The 19,606-nt window shown below is 36.6% G+C and overlaps 1 protein-coding gene across 3 annotated transcripts in view; it reads left to right on the plus strand.

Annotated features, from left to right (window-relative positions):
* SLC17A5 (solute carrier family 17 member 5) overlaps positions 1 to 19,606 on the plus strand; it is a 55,174-nt gene that overhangs the window by 6,613 nt on the left and 28,955 nt on the right. For 2 of the 3 annotated variants that reach the window (XM_019651605.1, XM_019651606.1), the window contains exons 2-6: positions 3,793 to 3,989; positions 11,850 to 12,083; positions 14,648 to 14,735; positions 16,723 to 16,809; positions 17,574 to 17,692. In XM_019651605.1, the coding sequence (XP_019507150.1) occupies positions 3,793 to 3,989; positions 11,850 to 12,083; positions 14,648 to 14,735; positions 16,723 to 16,809; positions 17,574 to 17,692 (725 nt within the window). The remainder of the gene's footprint in view (positions 1 to 3,792; positions 3,990 to 11,849; positions 12,084 to 14,647; positions 14,736 to 16,722; positions 16,810 to 17,573; positions 17,693 to 19,606) is intronic. The other variant, XM_019651608.1, reaches the window with a different exon arrangement.

Genomic DNA, 19,606 nt, shown 5'->3' on the forward strand with positions numbered 1-19,606 from the left:
TATGCTTTGTCACCACCTCCATCTCTGTGCCCCATCTCCTTTCCCAGTGCCTACCTTGGAGCACAGGTGTGCAATTCTTCCAGGTTACACTTAAGGGCAGATGGTTCCTACCAGTTTTGTATGGGTGTCTACTCACTCGGCAATCCTGTTTCTTTGGGAACTTCACACCCCCACTCTCTTCAGCAACTTATCTTCTTTTCCCTATCTTTAATTTCTCATGAATGAGACATAACCTCAATTCCTAACAAATGACCCCAATTCCTGCTATCCAGAAAAACAGTAATAATAATAATTAATAATAATTCACAGTTATTGAAGGCTTATTATGTACTAAGCACTGTTCTAAGCATTTTACATGTACCTACCCAGTTAATCTTTATAATAATCCCTATGTAGGCAGAAACACTTGGACTGGTGCCAAGCACATAGTAAGTGCTCAATAAATATTAGCTATTACTTTTTGTTATCAAACTCAATCCCACTATTCCACTTATAGTTAGTAAAGTACCATACATATTCCAGCCACGTCAGATCATTTGCAGTTTCCTGCTCTCCCTGTGCTTACCTGTTTCATTTCCATACTTCTGTACATACTGCTGTCTTTGCTTGCATTGCTCTACCTCCTCTACCCTGCCTGGTGACTTTCTGCTCATTGGTGAAGAGCCAGCACAAATGCACTTTCTGCAAGAGGACTTCCCTCACACACACTATTTTGACTTTTTTGTCTCTTGTTACACACATACACTGTAGCACCTTATCTTATTGGTATAACTTTCTCCAGGGTCAACAGGAAAAGAACTCGCTTTTACTGAGTGTCTACTATACACCCTACAGTATTTCATTTAATCCACACAAAATCTAGTGAGGTGGATAATGGTCACCTCATTTTAAAGCTGAGAAACCTGAGAATGAAAACTATTACATAACTTCCCCAAAGACACATAGCCAGTGGAAATCAGAAATGAGTTTCATTCCCAGGTCTGCTTCACTCTAAATTAACCTGTATTCTTTCAGCTACACCCACTCCACATTTCCTAAGTTTAAACCATATTTGAGAAGCTGGTGTTTGTTTTGATGGGTGCTCTTTTTGTTATGCAAGCATGATTTTGCTTTGAACTTGATTTCAATGTGGCAGGTGCTCAGTGGATGTTCTCTCTCTTCATCATACAAGCATGCTTTCGTTGGACCAATTCCAAACATTATCCAAATTCACAGGCACATTTTGGTCTATCACCGTATGTTTTTGAAATAAAATTTTTCTGACTGATTTGTAATCGACAACCATTTTTTTAAAGATAGTAACCACTTATTTTTAGTACTTCTTAAAACTTAATATTCATATACTTTGCAACATCTGTGTTGGTTTTTTTATTTTCTGATTATTCACTGTGCCCCAAAAAGTTCAAGTTGCCTCATCCGTAACTTTTAGGTCAGATTTGTCAAGTAATAGCACTAATAATTTGAAATCATTTTACTTACCTTTCTTTCACAGCCCAAGCTCTAGCCCCACATCTTATTCACATAGTGAGATATATCATAGTCAACATGTGGGAGACACTAATAACATACAATAAGATAAAGTAACTGCAAATAAGGATAGAATGGAATAATAACATTACTAGCGAGAGTAGCATAAAATAGTTATTTAGAGTAAAAGAATTACTAATAACCTCATTCCTACCCCACATCTAATATGTAGGCAAGGCTTGTCAATTCTGCCTTTAAATTTATCTCAAATCTGCCCATTTCTCTCCACTGCCTCTGTTTTACTTTAGTTTAAGCCACCTTCATCTCTTACCTGGAAAACTAAAATAGTCCCTTAAGTGAACTCCCTGAGCCTGCACCCCCCACCACCATTCACACTTCTCCCTTTTGTGGTCTCCACACAGCAACCAGAGAAGCTCTTTAAACTGTAAATCCATCTTGTCACTCCTCTGCTGACGTAGATAATGAACTTTGTAAACGTACCTTGGCAAAGCAAACGGTACGTAAACCTGGGCTTTTCTTGCTCCAAATCATTCAAAGTAATACATTCTAATAGCCCAAATTTGGCAAGATTATGAGTCCTCATCCAGACCTATGTGTATTATTATCCAACACAAAGTGCTGATGAAAAAAAAAAGTGCTCTCCTATAAAACATGCCTAGCAGTATCCAAACTGTCCCTAACTAGACTGCTACCCATTTGGTTGGAGCAGAGAGCAAATGTGTCTAGATTCAGGTAACAGAGACAATGTAAATGAGCCTTAGAAATACAGTTCTCAAGCTTGCTCCAGAGTGCAAGCTCTGAGCAACAGAGTTGCCGGTTCGATTCCAGGCCTGAGCTGAGCTGTTGCTGAGCTGCCAACAGGTGGCAGGATGGCTCAGCTAAAAAAAAAAAAAAGAAATACAGTTCTCACAGGTCTGGATCTAATTATGTCAGTGGTGCTATAATTGTAATAGCTGTACTCCTGATAAAGAATGCTAAATGAAAAGCTCTCTGTTAAAAGATGTAAATCTTGCCCAGAGGAAAAATGATAGCGGTTGTTTAAGTTTGTTAGGGCTTATAAAAAAAGTGAGTTGATTCATAGTATATTAATATATACCTACGTATAATTCTGCCCTATTCATTAATGCTTCATTGTGAATCAATCAACCTGAATCAGTACCAAAACCTTTGTGCTCTGAAAAATGTATTCTTGGTCAGTGAAAACACCATGATTCCTGAATAGGAGAAAACACACCTAACACACACACACATATGCACACACATACATGTATGTAACTTGTCATTACCAAATGAAATACTTATATTTTTAACAGATATTTATCGAACACTCAGTGTTTACCAAACTTAAAGGTGTAAGAACCTGGATTAGCCAGTTTCTCTTTATCAATTATCCTTCCTGAATTTCCATTTCCTCACCCATTATGCAACTCAGTAAAAGGAAAAAGAAAAAACATGTGAGTAAGCCTACAGTGAGAGTTAAAAATAGGCCAAACTCCTCCTCTTGCATGATCCTTCTTTCATTGGTTCCTCCAACCTACTCTGCCTTCCTTTTTTTTTTTGTCACTTTGGTACACTCACTTATTTCCCTTTTTGCTGTGGGCCCTTTAAGCATGATCAACTGTGCAACTGTCACAGATGGTGCAACTGTCATAGATTCTGCAAATTTCTTTTGGATTCTTAAATACATTTAGTTTAGGAAAGCCTTAAGTATTAATCATGGCTTCTGATTCAAACCCAATCCCTGAGGATACTTTTCAAGGTAAGAAATTTATCAAGGGCAGGGGGGATTTCATGCCTTATCCTTGGCAGTAAATTTTTTGTGCTGTGCTACATTTACAATGAGATGGCTACTAATCTGTAGTCAGTAGTAAACATGCTATGCTGTAATGAGTACTCAACTACATTGGCCATGTTTTAAATAGTTTTTTAGAAATAGTGATGCCATTAAACTCCCTTACCTACTTTTCTCATACCTTTGCCAGTTGACAGGGATTAGGGGTTCGGTATTGACTTTGGAATGGAAAGTTTTCTGAGCAAAGTTGATAAAACTATTGCCTCCATGTTTTAAGAAACTGTCTAACAGTGCAGGCTCTCATGTGCTAAATGTTTATCAAAACTACAGATACTGGGAATAAATTCTTTTTGACAAATGTTTTTAGATATGCTTAATCTGAAAATATTCTCAGGAAGATACTCATGATTCATTAATTCGTGCACTTCTAAAAGGCAGCCTTTTTAGTAATTTAGACAATATCATCTAAGTTAGTCTTTTTAATGAAAGTTTTCCCCCAATCTTTATTTCAGCTCCAGCGTGCTGTTCTGCTCGTTACAGCTTAGCAGTGTTGGCCTTTTTTGGCTTCTTCGTTCTCTATGCATTACGCGTGAACCTGAGTGTTGCGTTAGTGGATATGGTAGATTCAAATACAACTTTAGCAGATAATAGAACTTCCAAGGAGTGTGCAGAGCATTCTGCTTCCAGTAAAGCTCTTCATAATCCAATGGTAAGTTCTATTTTTTAAGCAAACCACCTTAATCTTAAAATACATCCAAGTAAAAATATTATCCTACAGAAACCACAGACATTTCTTCATGTAAACTCTGAATCACCTTCTTTTGTGTTTGCCCAGGAACTGGCTGGACAGTAACTTATAACTATGGCTATTGCTGCTGTGCTGTAATACGTGTAGTAGTGTAATACACCTAGAGCTCTTTGAAAAGTTGTTACTCAGTTTCCTCTATAAGCATCTCCTCGTTGAAGAAAATTTGGAAAAACCTGTTTGGCATACCAGTGCAGGGGGTAGGAACAGGCCTCCCAGGTTGTGCTACTTTGGCATGTGAATTATTTTGAGCTGAAGGCAGTCAAGACCCAGCAGGCTCACAAGAAACTTTTACCTCTCCCTTAAAGAATTTAGATTAGGGGACTTGCTCATAATAAGAGTTATCACCAGAAATAACTTTTTACAACCTATCTATAGGGCAGGACAAACTACTAAATACTGAACATTTGTACTTCTTATTGTCCTGCAGTGACCCTCTGAAGCCCCAAGGTGCCTTCCCTCATCCTTATCTCAGAATGCCATATATACCTCATTTTAAATTTCTGTCTCTGAATCTCTCCTGTATGTGGGGTTTTCATACTCGTATGTGTGTAATTAAATCTGGTTATTTCTCTTATTAGTCTGTCTCATGTAGATTTAATTATTAGACCAGCCAAAAGAACTTGGAGGGTAGAGGAATGTTTCTTCCTCCCACACAGCACTGTGAGCAGGAGATCTTACTGGCTGGGCACTGCTCACCCTGAAGCTACTGCAGTAGAAAGATCCTGGGACCTCTAACATGAGCCAGCAAAAGATAGTAAGAATTCTTGCCAAGTCAGACTCCCAGAACCCTACCTTCAGAGTTCAGTGGAGGCAAAGTACTGAGAGTCCTTTTTTTCCTATTCTAAATTGAGATTAGGAAGAAAAAATATTTGTGAAACTATTGGGTCGTTGGGAAAGTCATGACATATTTTTTCTATGTTTTCAATGCAAAAATGCATCATGACTTTTCCGATGACCCAATAGTTTCTTGGGCTTAGTGACTCTTGCTTATTTGGTATCAGTACTCATGGGAAAGGACTGAATGGATACAGGTAAATAAAGATAAAAGGCAATCAGAAGAAAAAGGACTATTATATGTATGAGACATTTTACACAAACCTAATGGTAACCACAAAACAAAAATCAAGAGCTGAGACATGAAAAACAGAGAAACACAAAAAACAGAGAAAAAAATCATAGAAAACCACCAAACTAATATAGGCAGACTCATAAGGGAAAACAAACAATAAAGATATTATAACAGAGCAACCAGAAAACAAAAGATAAAATGGCTGTAGTAATTTTAATTCTAGATAGTAATTCTAGAGTAATCGATAATTACTCTAAATGTAAATGGACTGAACTTACTAATCAAAAGGCACAGAGTAATGGGATGAATTAAAAAACAAAATCCAACTATATGTTGCCTGCAGTTCTAAAAACTCACAGTTCTAAAAACAAACATAGGGGCCTGGCTGGGTGGCACAGTTGATTAGAGCATGAGCTCTGAGCAACAGGGTTCGATTCCCACATGGGCCAGTAAGCTGTGCCCGAGCTGAGCTGCCAATGGGTGGCAGGGTGGCTCAGCTGGTGAGAGCACATGCTCTTAACAACAAGGTTGCCAGTTTGACTCCCGTATGGGATGGTGGGCTGTGCCCCCCTGTTCCCTCCCCCCCGTCCCCCGCAACTAAGAGTGAACATAGCACCTTGAGCTGAGCAGCCATGAGCTGCCAATGGGCAGCTGGATGACTCGGCTAGTTAGAGCACGTGTTCTTAACAACAAGGTTGTCAGTTCGATTCCCACATGGGATGGTGGGCTGTGCCCACCGCAACTAGATTGAAACAGCAACTGGACTTGGAGCTGAGCTGCGCCTTCCACAGCTAAGATTGAAGGACAACAACTTCACTTGGAGTTGATGGGTCCTGTAAAAACACAGTGCTCCCTTCCCGAATTCCCCAACACTGTTCCCTTCCCAAATTCCCCAATGAAATCTTTAAAAATAATAATAAAATAAAATAAATAAAAACAAAAACAAACATAGGCTCAAAGTAAAAGGGTGAAAGATGATACTTCAAGCAAGTGGCATCCAGAGAAAAGCAGGTGTAGCAGTACTTGTAATATATCAACAAAATAGATTTCAAGATAAAAAAGGTAACGAGACAAAGATGGACATTTTATAATGATATAAGGGACAATTCATCAAGAAGACATAACACTTATCAACATATATGCACCCAAACTGAGAACACCAAAATATATAAAGCAATTACTAACACACCTAAAGGGAAAAACTAACAAAAATACAGTTATAGTAGGGGACCTGAATATCCCATTAACAGCAATGGATAGATCATTCATAGAAAGTCAATAAGGAAATATCGGCTTTAAATGACACATTAGAGCAAAATGAACTTAATCACTATTTATAGAACTTTCCATTCCCAAACAAAAGATGGTTCCAATAAATTTAAGATGATTAAAATCATACCAAGCATATTTTCCAACTACAATGGTATGAAACTGTATATTAACTACAAGAAGAAAGCTGGAAAAACTATAATTATGTGGAGATTAAACAATATGCTACTGAAAAACTATTTGGCCAAAGAAGAAATAAAAGAGATCAAAAGATGCATACAGACAAATGAAAATGACAATACGACATACCAAAATTTGTGGGATGCAGCAAAAATGGTGCTAAGAGGGAAGTTGATAGCATTACAGGACTACCTCAGAAAACAAGAAAAAATCTAACAATCTAACATTATACCTTAAAGTACTAGAAAAGGAATAACAGATGAAGCCCAAAGTCAGTAGAAGGAAGGAAATAAAAATCAGAGCAGAAATAAATGAAATAGAAAACAAAAAGAATATAGGAAAAAAATTATTGTAAAAAAGAGCTGGTTCTTTGAAAATTGACAAACCTCTGGCTAGACTCACTAAGGTAAAAAGACTCAAAATCAGAAATGAAAGAGGAGAAGCTATAACAGACACCACACAAGTACAAAGGGTTATACAAGAATATTATGAAAGGCTATACACCACCAAATTCGATAACCTAAAAGAAATGGAAGTCTGGGACCAGGTAGCTTCCCTGCTTGATCCCTTCAGAATTTGGAAACTGCTAGTGAGTATCCTCATTTTCATGGCAATATTGTTATTTGCATAAGTTCAATAGGAATCTGTCCTTGTAACAGGACACAATTGGAAATTGGTTATATTACCAAGGTTTTGACTATCATTTCAAATGACATTTAGAATGTCATTTAAGAGAGACATGCATAGACTCGGATATGACCGGACAGCTTTAAGGAATTAAGATTGACTTATGGCAGCCAATATTTCCAATAAAAACCCTTGGAAATGTAGGCCTGGTACCTTGCTTACAGGGTTCCCAGCAGCCTTACCAGCTGAGTAAACAAGGTCACTTCCGAACAGATGCAAGAACCTCAAGATATTTTGGGGACTTTCAGAAGAGAGGAACTCACCCAAATCTATAGGTATTGCAGGCCACTTCTGATGGCAAGTCCTTGCCTTGGCTTTTCTGACCTCGAAAAGCCTTTTAAAGTTCAAGCTAAAGGGACCAGCCGAGGTGCGCGATGGTTAAGAACTGGCTTTGGACGCCAGAGGGCCCTGGTTCGGATCCCACATATGAGGGCCAGTGACACTGCCCTCTACAGCTAAGATGCTGAACAACAGCTCAACCTGGAGCTAGGCTGCCGTGAGTCACAGGCACCGTAGTGGCTGCAGCCCCTGTGGCAGTGGGTTGCCATGGGCTACCGTGTGTAGCCAGCAGACAGCGTGAGCGGCCAGCAGCTGCAGTGAGCGGCCGTCCAGAAGCCGGCGACTGATCTGCCTCGCCCAGGAAGAGCGCAATGATGGTACCAACTTGGGTCAGTGAAGCAACGTCCTCCACAACTAGACGGAAGAACAAAACGACAGCAATTTGTCTGTTCCTCTTCCCCCAATTCTCCAATAAAAAAAAATAAAGCTCAAGCTAAAGATTCCTTATGAAAAAATCCAGCAATACAGATTTAAAAGAGCCTATATGGTTAATTACTATTCTTGCTGGACTTATACAAATAATCAGGCCAAGTTTATTGAAACAAGACTTATTTTGCAAATAAATAGTCTTAATTTGGCTATCTTTGGTAAAAATGGGTGTGATTATTAATAGAAAATTTCTGTTTCAGTAATACACCTTTGTGGATATTACATTCTAGTGCTATTCATTGTCTTTTGAGGTTTGTTCCTACCTGTAAATTGGACTGGATCCTGAATTCTTTTAGTTTCCTCCAATACCTGGCAATGATTCTCCAAACTAACATTTCCAATTTTTTTCCTACCCTGTGACTCAGAACCATTGAGAACTAAAACTTCCCTTTTCCCAAAGCCATGCAAACTAAAATGGGACAACTTAATACAAACTTCAGGACCATCACCACAACTCATATATGGACAATATTCCTGCGTGTTGCCGAAAGATCACCAGAGATATTCAAACTACAGACCAGGAAAATCCATCAAATTGTTACTACCTGCCATCTCTCTATCTGAAGATGCTTCAAGCCAGACATTTAGAAATCTTGATTGCCTGCCTTCAGAACTCAGAAACTGGAGTAATCATCTGCTCCAATCATTAACCATTGTTTTTCTTTTGTTTCCATAGGGCTAGCTCTTATTAAATACCTGATTGCTTGCACCAAAGTCCTAACTTTGGGAACTCACCTGCATCACTAGCTCCTGAAATGAGATAAAAACTGTTTAACTGAGCTGACCTCTTTTTAGTACTGAGACTGGTTTAATAAGATGTGGAATAATCTATCAACCCAACTTCTGGAATGTGAAACTTGTCAGGAAGTTTCAAAGGCAGGGCTGAAGGGATTCAGAGCAGGCCACCCCAAGATGTGCCACTTTGGCATGTGAATTATTTTGAGCTGCAGCCTCATGAGAAATTTTTACCTCTCTCTTAATGAATTTAAATTAGGGGCCTTGCCCATAATTAGAGTTATTACCAGAAATAATTTTATGACCTATCTAGGGCAAGGTAAACTTCTAATTACTGAACATCTACTCTTCTTATCATCCTGTAATGACCTTCCTCCCCTCTGAGGCCCCAGGTACTTTGCCTTATCCTTAGCTCAGAAGGTCCTGTATCCCCCATGTATATACCTCATGTCCCTTTTCTGTCTGACTCTGTCATGTATGTTGGGTTCCCATACTCACCTATGTAATTAAATTTGGTTATTTTATCTCTTTAATCTGTCTCATGTAGATTTAATTATTTAGATCAGCTGAAAGAACTTAGGAAGGTAGAACGTTTCTTCCTCCCCACACCAGAACATCTGATTGTTTTAGATGCTGCTAAATAGTTTTTATGGGACTATTATTTAATAGCTGTTTTCTTATGAGGCTACTGTTGCAGGAGAGTTTAGATGATCTCTGCTGCAGGATGAAAAATGAGATCAGGTCAATTTCTTAGGACATTTTTTTCCAAAATTTGTACATGCCTAACCCAAGTTATTTAGGTCATTTTGCCTGCCTCGTATTGTAGTAGATTTGATAAGTGTTTGTTCATCATTTATTCAGAATTGAGTTTTACACACTTTAAATACAATCACGTGCCACTTAATGATGGGGGTTCTGAGAAATGCATTAGGCAATTTTGACACTGTGTGTACATCATAAAGAGCACTTACACAAATTTAAATGGTGTAGCCTACTATCAATACATGCCTGGGCTATATGGTATAGCCTATTGCTCTGTAGGTGAGGAAAAATAATTTCCCCTCTACACTTCTGGGTCCTTGTCTAGACATCCTTGTAATGAAATGCAGATTAACAGGAGAAAAAAGTTTAATGACATGTGCTTCTTGTATACATGGGAAAGACCCAGGAAAACTCAGTAATTTGCCAAAATGGCTGAAGCCACCACTTTAAATACCATCTTCAGCCAAAGACAAAAGATGTTCATGGAGGTTGGAGGAGTCAGTTATTTTCCATTCACTTCTAGAAACTACCTGTCTGTATCATGGTGACTCACCTACCTTGTAGAAAGTTTTTGTTTTTGCCAGTCTGAAAGGGAAAGCCCAGTACACAAGGCTAAGGTTCTTACGGAGAGTAAACAAGGGTAAGGTTGTTACCCAGATTTAAGTCGTCTTCTGCGTTAGTGTTTCTAGAGATAAGGCCATCCACCTTCCAGGTATAGAGAGGGAGATACTGTTACAAAAGGAGACGTCCCATACAAATCTGAATGTGTTTTACAAAGGGTAACTTCTATTTGGTTTTTACAGCTTCTCTCATGTCTGCTGTTTCTTAAAATTAACCAGACTAAAATAATGCATATGCCAAATAGACATATTTCAGGATGACAAATTCTGTTCCCCTGCAGCTCCTAGGCTACAAACCAGTACAGCATGTTACTATACTAAATACTTTAGGCAATTATAACTCTACGTTAAGTGTTTGTTTAATGTGTTGCACTACAGTGTTACTAGGCAATAGGAAAATTTCAGCTCCATTATAATTTTATAGGACCACGGCCCATGACTGACTGAAATGATATTATGTGTCATGTGACTATATTTTATTTTGCTTATCACACAAGGAGACAGTACAGGGAGAAAAGCCTGGTGTCCTTTTTTATGAGTATATTTTCATCCATTTTCAGTGCTCACAAAAAAACCAGATCACACTTGATTGAGTCTACTCTGCCATTTACAAATAAGAGCATTTAAGCAGGGAAGATGTTTTCTGCCCAAACTAGCACATGTACAAAATAAAGACTTATCAAAAACCTTTACATTTGATTGATTAATGTTGTTAAATACATATTGGGGTACACATCACCTACTTTCCCCACTGCAACCTACTCATATGACGCATAACTGCCAGACAGTTCATAAAGTCTTAGAAGTCTACAGATAAGCCACAAATTGGTACCAGAAACAAGAATAATTCGGAAATTGCTTTGTATCTTTCCCTTTGGCAAGTGCTTTTGTTGATCGAGCTACTCATCTTCATCTGCCTTACTAAAAAGAAATACTGGAATGTTTATTGACACATTGGCTCGGTTATACAGCTACATGTATTAAAGATGTCAGATATTCAAATCAATTACTAATTCTTCATTATTACCTTACTATGTGCTGCTACTAATTAAAAGACAATTCCTGTTCACATGAAGTTTGTGGCTTGGTTTAAATTCTTACTCTTTTTTATTGTTCTATATGCCTGTTCAAGTGCTTGGTCTGAATCAGGAGATATTAATGATCTATATGTATGCATACTAATAGCCACCATTAAGTGAGCACTTAGTGCATGTCAGGCCTTATTTTATGTGCCTTTTTCATTAATCTCCCCAGATCATAAATCCAGTAAGTAATAGAGCTGGCCTTGAACTCAGGCCCAGCTCCAAAGCCTGGCTCAGCCATTACAGTATCCTAGTTAATAGTTTTGTGGATTAAAAGCCTGGGCCTCTTTTTTGAGCCTTCTTGATCATGGTCATTACGAAGTCTCTGCAACTAATCCTGTAGTCTCGTTTCATAAAATAGCAAGCTTCTTAAAGTTTATGACTTTCAATGATTCCCCATTCACTTCTAAAAACTGCATGTCTGTATCATGGTGACTCACCTACCTTGCAGAAATTTTGTGTGTTCTCCAGTCTAAAACAGTGATTCAAAATGACATTTATATGCACTTACATGCCAGTAAGATACAGGAGCTGTTTAATCAAGGTCTTAAAAGGTTGGTTTGTTTGTTTTTTCTCCTACTCTTTATAGGGCAAAAGGTACCAATGGGATGCAGAAACTCAAGGATGGATTCTTGGTTCTTTTTTTTATGGCTACATCATCACACAGATTCCTGGAGGATATATTGCCAGCAAAGTCGGGGGTAAACTGCTACTAGGTTTTGGGATCCTTGGCACTGCCGTCTTCACCCTGTTTACTCCCATTGCTGCAGATTTTGGAGTGGGAGCCCTCGTTGTGCTCAGAGCATTAGAAGGACTAGGAGAGGTAATTCTTTTCTCTCTTCTGTTTTTCTTCCTACCTTATATTGCTTTCTTGTCTTCTTAAAGATAACATTCTTTGGTATAAATATGAACCAAAGATTGACATTAGAAGATAATATGGATTTATTTTTTTATTAGAAAAATGATTAACTAGAAAATAACCTGAGTAGATTTTGTCTGTCGTCACTAAGGTCTTGAATGGGAACACCCTGAAACTGAAAGTTTTACTCAAAGAGCAGAGAAAACATTTTCCAGGGGACACTGCAGGGCTCCCCCTACTCTCTTTTACTTCAGTTGATAAGAAAATAAACCATTATTAAAACAATTAAGATAGACCATCCTTACCTCCTGAACTTTTGCCACAGTGTATCTCTGTTGTATCATTGATTGTACAGATCTAAAAGACATTTCACACAATAGATTGTTGAATTACCTTTTTTTACTTTTAAATTTGTTGCTATTCATAGATCTTTGTCTTTAACATTTGTTCTTTTTCTGGTCCTCTAATTTAGAGACAAATTATTTATTATTTTGTATAACTATCTTTCTTTGGTGCTATGATTCTTCTGGCCTTTCTGTTGCTTTTAGAATTGTTATTAATTTTTATGTCTTTTGTTTTCCCTCCCTTCCTAAAATTTTTATCATTTAAAAATTTTTTAATTCCTTATCTTTCTTTTCCTTTCCACTTCTCCTTTGCATTTCATCATATGTACTTCCATCTTTAAATAATGATCTCTTTTTTTTCTAACTTTGAACTTCTACCCATGAAACTGAGGCATAAACTTAGTTTGTTCTCCACATTTCTTGAACCCAAGCAAGATAATAGCCTCCAGGTTTGTTGTGGAGCATGAAGATTATTTTAAGTAGCAATGTATTATGCTGTTTTGGAAAAACACTAATGGAGTCATAAAAGCAGAGTTTGAATAATAGCTTCACTGTATTTAACGGTGAAACCTCAAGTAAGTTCTAATGTCTAGGCTTCAAATCCATCATTTTTTAAAACTGGGACTAAAATAGCTGCCCCCTCCTCAGTCACAGTTCACATTGGATAATGGTTGCTAGAATACTTTGGAAATTGCCAAGTAGCACTTAAATTTAAACTTTGATCATTCATCTGAACATTCTTATTTTGTCCTTATTAAATGGAGGTGTACTAAATAAACCCCTCTTGACTACAAAATAAAAATTACCGCCGTATTACCTGGTTTCTCTTCTCCTTACCTAAGTAAAGTATAGTTAATTGTATATTTTCTCTGAGCCAGATATTGAATCTCGTTGACCTTGCTGAATGTATTCCCATATCTTAGCTTCCTGTCTATGCCGTTAATTTAGCAATATAGTATATTAATTATATTATTACTGCTATCTCAAGTGACTGTTTTATTTCTAAATAGAATTAAAGCTGTGTTTATTCTTAGGATCTTTCATCCATCTTTATTCCTCCGATATGTATCACATGTACATTGCCTCCTCCATAAACTCAGGTCAGCATCTTTCATCCCTAGCATCTGATTCACCAACCTACATTGTCCTTAGGGTTTTATAGTACAGTTTTCCATAACATAATCTCTGTGGACATTTTCGAATGTCTTGAGCTTTATTCTATAATGACTCCTTCTGTGGCTGCTCCATGATACAGATTCTTACTGATGTAGAATGCTGCCTAAATCATTTTTATCTTCCACTGGCATTTCTTTCTTCTTTTTTTGTTTTAAAAGAATCAGCAGAAAAGTACTAAGTATTAAAGCATGTATTCTTCTCTCCATTAATAATAGCACTAGTTACCATTTATCTTTACAACAAACATGCCAAATAGGGAGTATTATCTTTGTTTTACAGATAAAGAAACTGAAGTTCAGTGAGATTAACTGGTCTTCCTGAGGCTACACAGTTAGTGAGTGGCCAAGTAGAACTGTGAATCCGCTCGTCTCAATCTACCAAAACCTGTTCCCTCCCCTCTCTTGCAGCGTCTCCTTCTCTTCCAAGTCTCTGTGAACCTCCTGCCTCCACTGCTCCATTGCCACTCCGTATCAGTAATTGGCATTTCCTAGGCTAATTATCATCAGAAAGAAAACAAAAAGACTATAAACCTCAAATGCATCTTTTTTTCTTTTTTTTTTTTTTTGTCAGGCAATTTTTCCTGTCGATTAAGGTTAATTTGAATTTTGTTTCAGTATCCCCAAGTATTATTAGCTCAGTATTTTTTAAAGTTATATATTGGTAACATTCCCATTTCATCCAGGCCATTAATAAAGTGAATGAGTAAAATTAACTCTGAGAGGGATCCCTTTATGTCATAATTCAGTGTATTCTTTTAGATTTATTATAACCCTTACCTTTTAGCCCTCAAACCCGTGGACAGAATCCACAAATCTTTGTGCAGATTTTGAAAGTACTTCATTATGAGGTATTTTCACTTAACACTGTAAAGACACCTCACTTCATGGAACCTGTTTCTAGTTTGATTCTTATCCAGAAATTTCTCTTGCAACAAAATACTCAGCTGAATTTAAAACATTAACAAAACTACCTTATATTTCATCAGAAATATCCTTTTCTCCTCCTCAGGGTGTTACATTTCCAGCCATGCATGCAATGTGGTCTTCATGGGCTCCCCCTCTTGAAAGAAGCAAGCTTCTTAGCATTTCATATGCAGGTGAGATAACTATTTTTATTAAAAATTTTGCTATAATTCGTTATGTACATATCAACCTTGGTGAAAAAGTGCCTGCACACCAGAATCATGCAATGTCAGATGACTGCTTTGGGGGAAAATTACATTTTGGGGTTATAACTGTATTATTAATTTTGTTCTTTGGCTCAACTGTATATAGCAGTGTGGCTTAATGGACTAATGTCATTTTCTCATCTGTCATCATTTATTTCAAAACATTGCCTTTTCAGATATTGGTATTGAGAATGCTGTGTTTTTTCAAAAAGTCCAATGGCTGGAAAATGGAACACGTCCTGAAATTGTGATTTCCAATTTTATCGTCTAATGCCCATATCATGACTCTCAACCCCTTTCTTCATATATCTTTTTTCTTTGCATTGATTTGCCATCATTTTGACCTGTAGGTGAGATAGCGTGAGCTTTATATGTGAGTTATAATTTTACTGGATGACACAAGAACTTCTAGCCTTTCTTCCATTAACTATAGGAAAACTTTTTGACCTGACTGCTTCGAAATACATAGTGGTTGAGAAAGCCCTCTTTGTGGCGACATTTAAGCTAAACTCTGAAGGATAAGAATGAACCAATCATGCAAACAGCAGAAAGAAGAGCGCCCCAGCCAATCAGAACAGCCCTATTCAAATAAGGGCAGCGTGTCTCAGGCAGGAAATACTTAAGAATTCAAAAAAATGAAAAACCACTGTGGGTGGCTAGGACATAATGAAAAAGGGGGATAATGGCATGAGAGCATAGAGAAACAGACAAGAGCCAGATTTTATCATGCCTTACAGACCACAGGAAAGAATGGGGATTTTTTTTTCCTCAAAATATAATGGGGAGACGTCAGAGGTTTTTAATCAAGAGAGAGACATGACCCAATTTATATTTTAAGAAAATGATTCTTGCAGCTGTGTAGAGATTGACATGAGAAATCTGATGATAAATTCAAGAACAGGTACTATCTATCTGTGGTTTACCTTTACCTATTGAATAAAGTCTAAACTTGAACTAGTGGTCAGCATTCTTTACATTCTTCACCACTTGATTTCAGCTAGCCTAGTCCCTGGCACATAGTACCCAGCATGGGGTAGATATTCAGTAACTATTCAACTTATTTTTCCAGCCTTTATCTTCTATTTCTTTCCTTCACCAGATGAAGTTCCCAAACCTACTCTCTGCTTTCCTACTTCCATTCCTTTGCTCATCCTGTTATCTTCATTTACCTTTTTTCTATGGGACTAAATTTCCCATCTTTTCAAAGTCCATTGCTGCTTCGTACATCTTTTCCTGACCTCTGAAAGTCAGAGGTAATCTGTCCCATATTTGAACTTTCATATTGTTGTGTGATACTTAACACTGTCTAACATGCAATAATTATTTTTTTATATTTATCCTATAAAAGACCAAAACTTGAGACAAGAAACAATGTCTGATTATTTTAGCACCCACTGTACCTACTATGATGTCTTATGTTTGGTGGTTAAAATGGATTTTATCATTTATTTACAATTGTCTGTAATGTATTTGGGGCAAATTATATTATTAAAAGCTTCATTCTTATTTCATTAAATATGCTGTAGTAGGTCATGTTTATCAGCCTTATAGACCATCTTTGGACCTTCCCCGGGATACCTGGATTTCTAACACATGTGGCATTTACTAGCTTACATTATAATAGGACTTCTATTGATTGGTGCTCTAACTCATCAACAGCTACATAGTTGTAACTAATGTAACTATGTATTAACATATATATTCTATACACGTTTTACATATTGTGAGTTTTCTAATAAATATTCCTTAAGAGAATGGACTGTTTGTGTTTATATGTGACTAATTCAGCTCCTGGAGGATTTGAATGGTTCTTTCTCTTCTCCATTATCTATTACCCATCTTCTTGAAGAGGTAGACTTGTCCCCTCTTTGTTCATCTCTCTCCAAAGTTTACAAAGTCTTTGTTATTGTCCTAGGTGCACAGCTTGGGACAGTAATTTCTCTTCCTCTATCTGGAATAATTTGCTTCTATATGAATTGGACTTATGTTTTCTACCTTTTTGGTAAGTATATTGAAAAATTTTACCTACATTATAATGTAACAAATCCAAAATGTAATAGTAGTCTCATAATTGGTTAAAATATATATTCCATCTCACTAAAGTAATCATTTCCTAAACCACAAAGCTCTAAAACATTTACTGATAACCTTTTTTCAAGTTGATATGGTTAAAATGATCTAGCTGTTATGGCCTAATATTGGGAATATTTCTCAATAGAAACTGCTATTGAATCCAGGACTTAAATGCTATACTTACTATCAAAAGTTACTATTTTGGATATGATAAAAGTGTATATATTGAAAATTTCCTCCTCAAGCAAAGTAGGATGCTTTCACTAGTAGTTTTAATCTTTTTTTTATTTTTGTTTAGTTCTAGGGCCTTTCATTTCTCAATATCATTAGCATGATGATACATGTTTTTAATAAATTAGATTGTCATGAAAACATTTCATGCATGAAATCTATCTGCAATCAAAACAAAAAACAAATCAATAAACAATAACAGATACCTGTGGAAATAATAGGTTGTGGAAATTTATATTTTAAAAGATTTGTCTGGTATACCCTGATAGGCAGTCATACGGTTAAATGGTGTTCTCTTCAAAATTTATAGGCAGTAATACAGATAGCAATTATCCCATTAAAGAATTATGAGAGAAACTTGAAATTTTACATTGAGTTTTAGTTACATAATATTTTCAAAACATGTAAAAATTGCTGCTGGTGCATTCTAATTTTATTTAACTGTTATTTTTCTATTTTAAGGTATAATTGGAATCATTTGGTTTGCTTTATGGATCTGGTTAGTTAGTGATTCACCAGAAACACATAAGACAATATCCCAAGGTGAAAAGGAATACATTCTTTCATCATTAAAAAATCAGGTATGGACTTTGGCATATTTTAAAAATAATTCCAGAAACTTTTTTTCTTCAGAATTAAGATACCAATTTTTAATAGCTATTTTCATTGTGTATACTCTAGGCAAAGTAGAGCAAGCAAATGAAATAAATGTACAAAGTACTGGTTTGTTTTGTCTGAGAAATTCGAATTCTTTCTAGATTAAATCTGTGAAAAATTAGTTTTTTAAGTCATTTTAAACCTTCTAGGGTAATGATTATCAAGTGAATCTTAAGGTGGTCTTTTCTTCTTAGTTACTAGAAACTAAAATGTTATTTATGAAAGTAATCTTTTTTATATATATTAAAGTTTATTGGGGTGACAATGTTTAGTAAAGTTACATAGGTTTCAGGTGTACAATTCTGTAATACATCATCTATATATCACATTGTGTGTTCACCACCCAGAGTCAGTTCTCCTCCCATCACTATGTATTTGACCCCCTTTGCCATCATCTACCAACCCCTTTACCCCTACCCTCTGGTAACCACTAAACTATTGTCTGTGAGTTCTTGTTTCTTTGTTTGTCTTGTTTCTTTGTTGTTTTCAATTTTATATCCCACATATCAGTGAAATCATATGGTTCTCAACTTTTTCTGCCTGACTTATTTCACTTAGCATAATAATCTCAAGATCCATCCATGTTGTCGCAAATGGCACTATTTCATCTTTTCTTATGGCAGAGTAGTATTCCATTGTGTATATATACCACATATTTTTTATCCAATCATCTATCGAAGGACGCTTTGGTTATTTCCATGTCTTGGCCACTGTAAATAAAGCTGCAATGAACATCAGAGCACATATATCTTTATGGATAAATGTTTTCAGACTTTGTGGGTAGATACCCATGAGAGGGATTACTGGGTCATATGGTAATTCTATTTTTAATTTTTTGAGGAACCTCCACACTGCCTTCCCTAGTGGCTGCACCAACCTGCATTCCCACCATCAGTGTATGAGGGTTCCTTTTTCTCCACAGCCTCTTCAACACTTGCTATTATTTGTCTTGACGATAGCCATTCTAACTAGTATGAGGTGATATCTCATTGTGGTTTTCATTTGCATTTCTCTGATGATTAGTGATGTTGAGCATCTGTTCATATGTCTATTGGCCATCTGTATGTCCTCTTTGGAGAAATGTCTTTTAGGTTCTCTGTCCATTTTTTAATTGGATTGTTTGGTTTTTTGCTGTTGAGTTGTATGAGTTCCTTATATATTTTGGATATTAGCCCCTTATTGGAGGCATTATTTGCAAAAATCTTCTCCCATTTGGTTCGTTGCCTCTTTATTTTATCGATGGTTTCTTTTGCTGTGCAGAAGCTTTTTAGTTTGATATAGTCCCATACATTTATTTTAGCTTTTACTTCCTTTGCCTTTGAGGTCAAATTCATAAAATCCTCTTTGAACCCAAGGTACTTAAGGTTAGTACCTCTTTTTTCTACTATGCAGCTTATTGTTTCAGGTCTTATGTTTAGGTCTTTGATCCATTTTGAGTTAATGTTGGTACACGGTGACAGAGAGCAGTCTAGTTTCATTCTTTTGCACGTGGTTTTCCAATTCTCTCAGCACCATTTATTGAAGAGGCTTTCTTTTCTCCATTGTATGTTTTTGGCTTCTTTATCGAAAATTGCCTATCCATATTTATGTGGATTTATTTCTGGGTTTTCAATTCTATTCCATTGTTCTGTGCGTCTGTTTTTCTGCCAATACCATGCTGTTTTGATTATGGTTGCTCTGTAGCTGAAGTCAGGGAGTGTGATACCTCCAGCATTATTCTTTTTTCTTAGGAATGCTTTGGCTATTCAGGGTCTTTGGTGGAACAAATTATTTTTTTTCTATTTCTTTAAAAACTTCCATTGGGATTTTGATGGGGATTGCATTAAATTTGTATATTG

The sequence above is a fragment of the Hipposideros armiger genome, unplaced genomic scaffold, assembly GCF_001890085.2.
Source record: "Hipposideros armiger isolate ML-2016 unplaced genomic scaffold, ASM189008v1 scaffold_162, whole genome shotgun sequence".
NCBI lineage: Eukaryota > Metazoa > Chordata > Mammalia > Chiroptera > Hipposideridae > Hipposideros > Hipposideros armiger.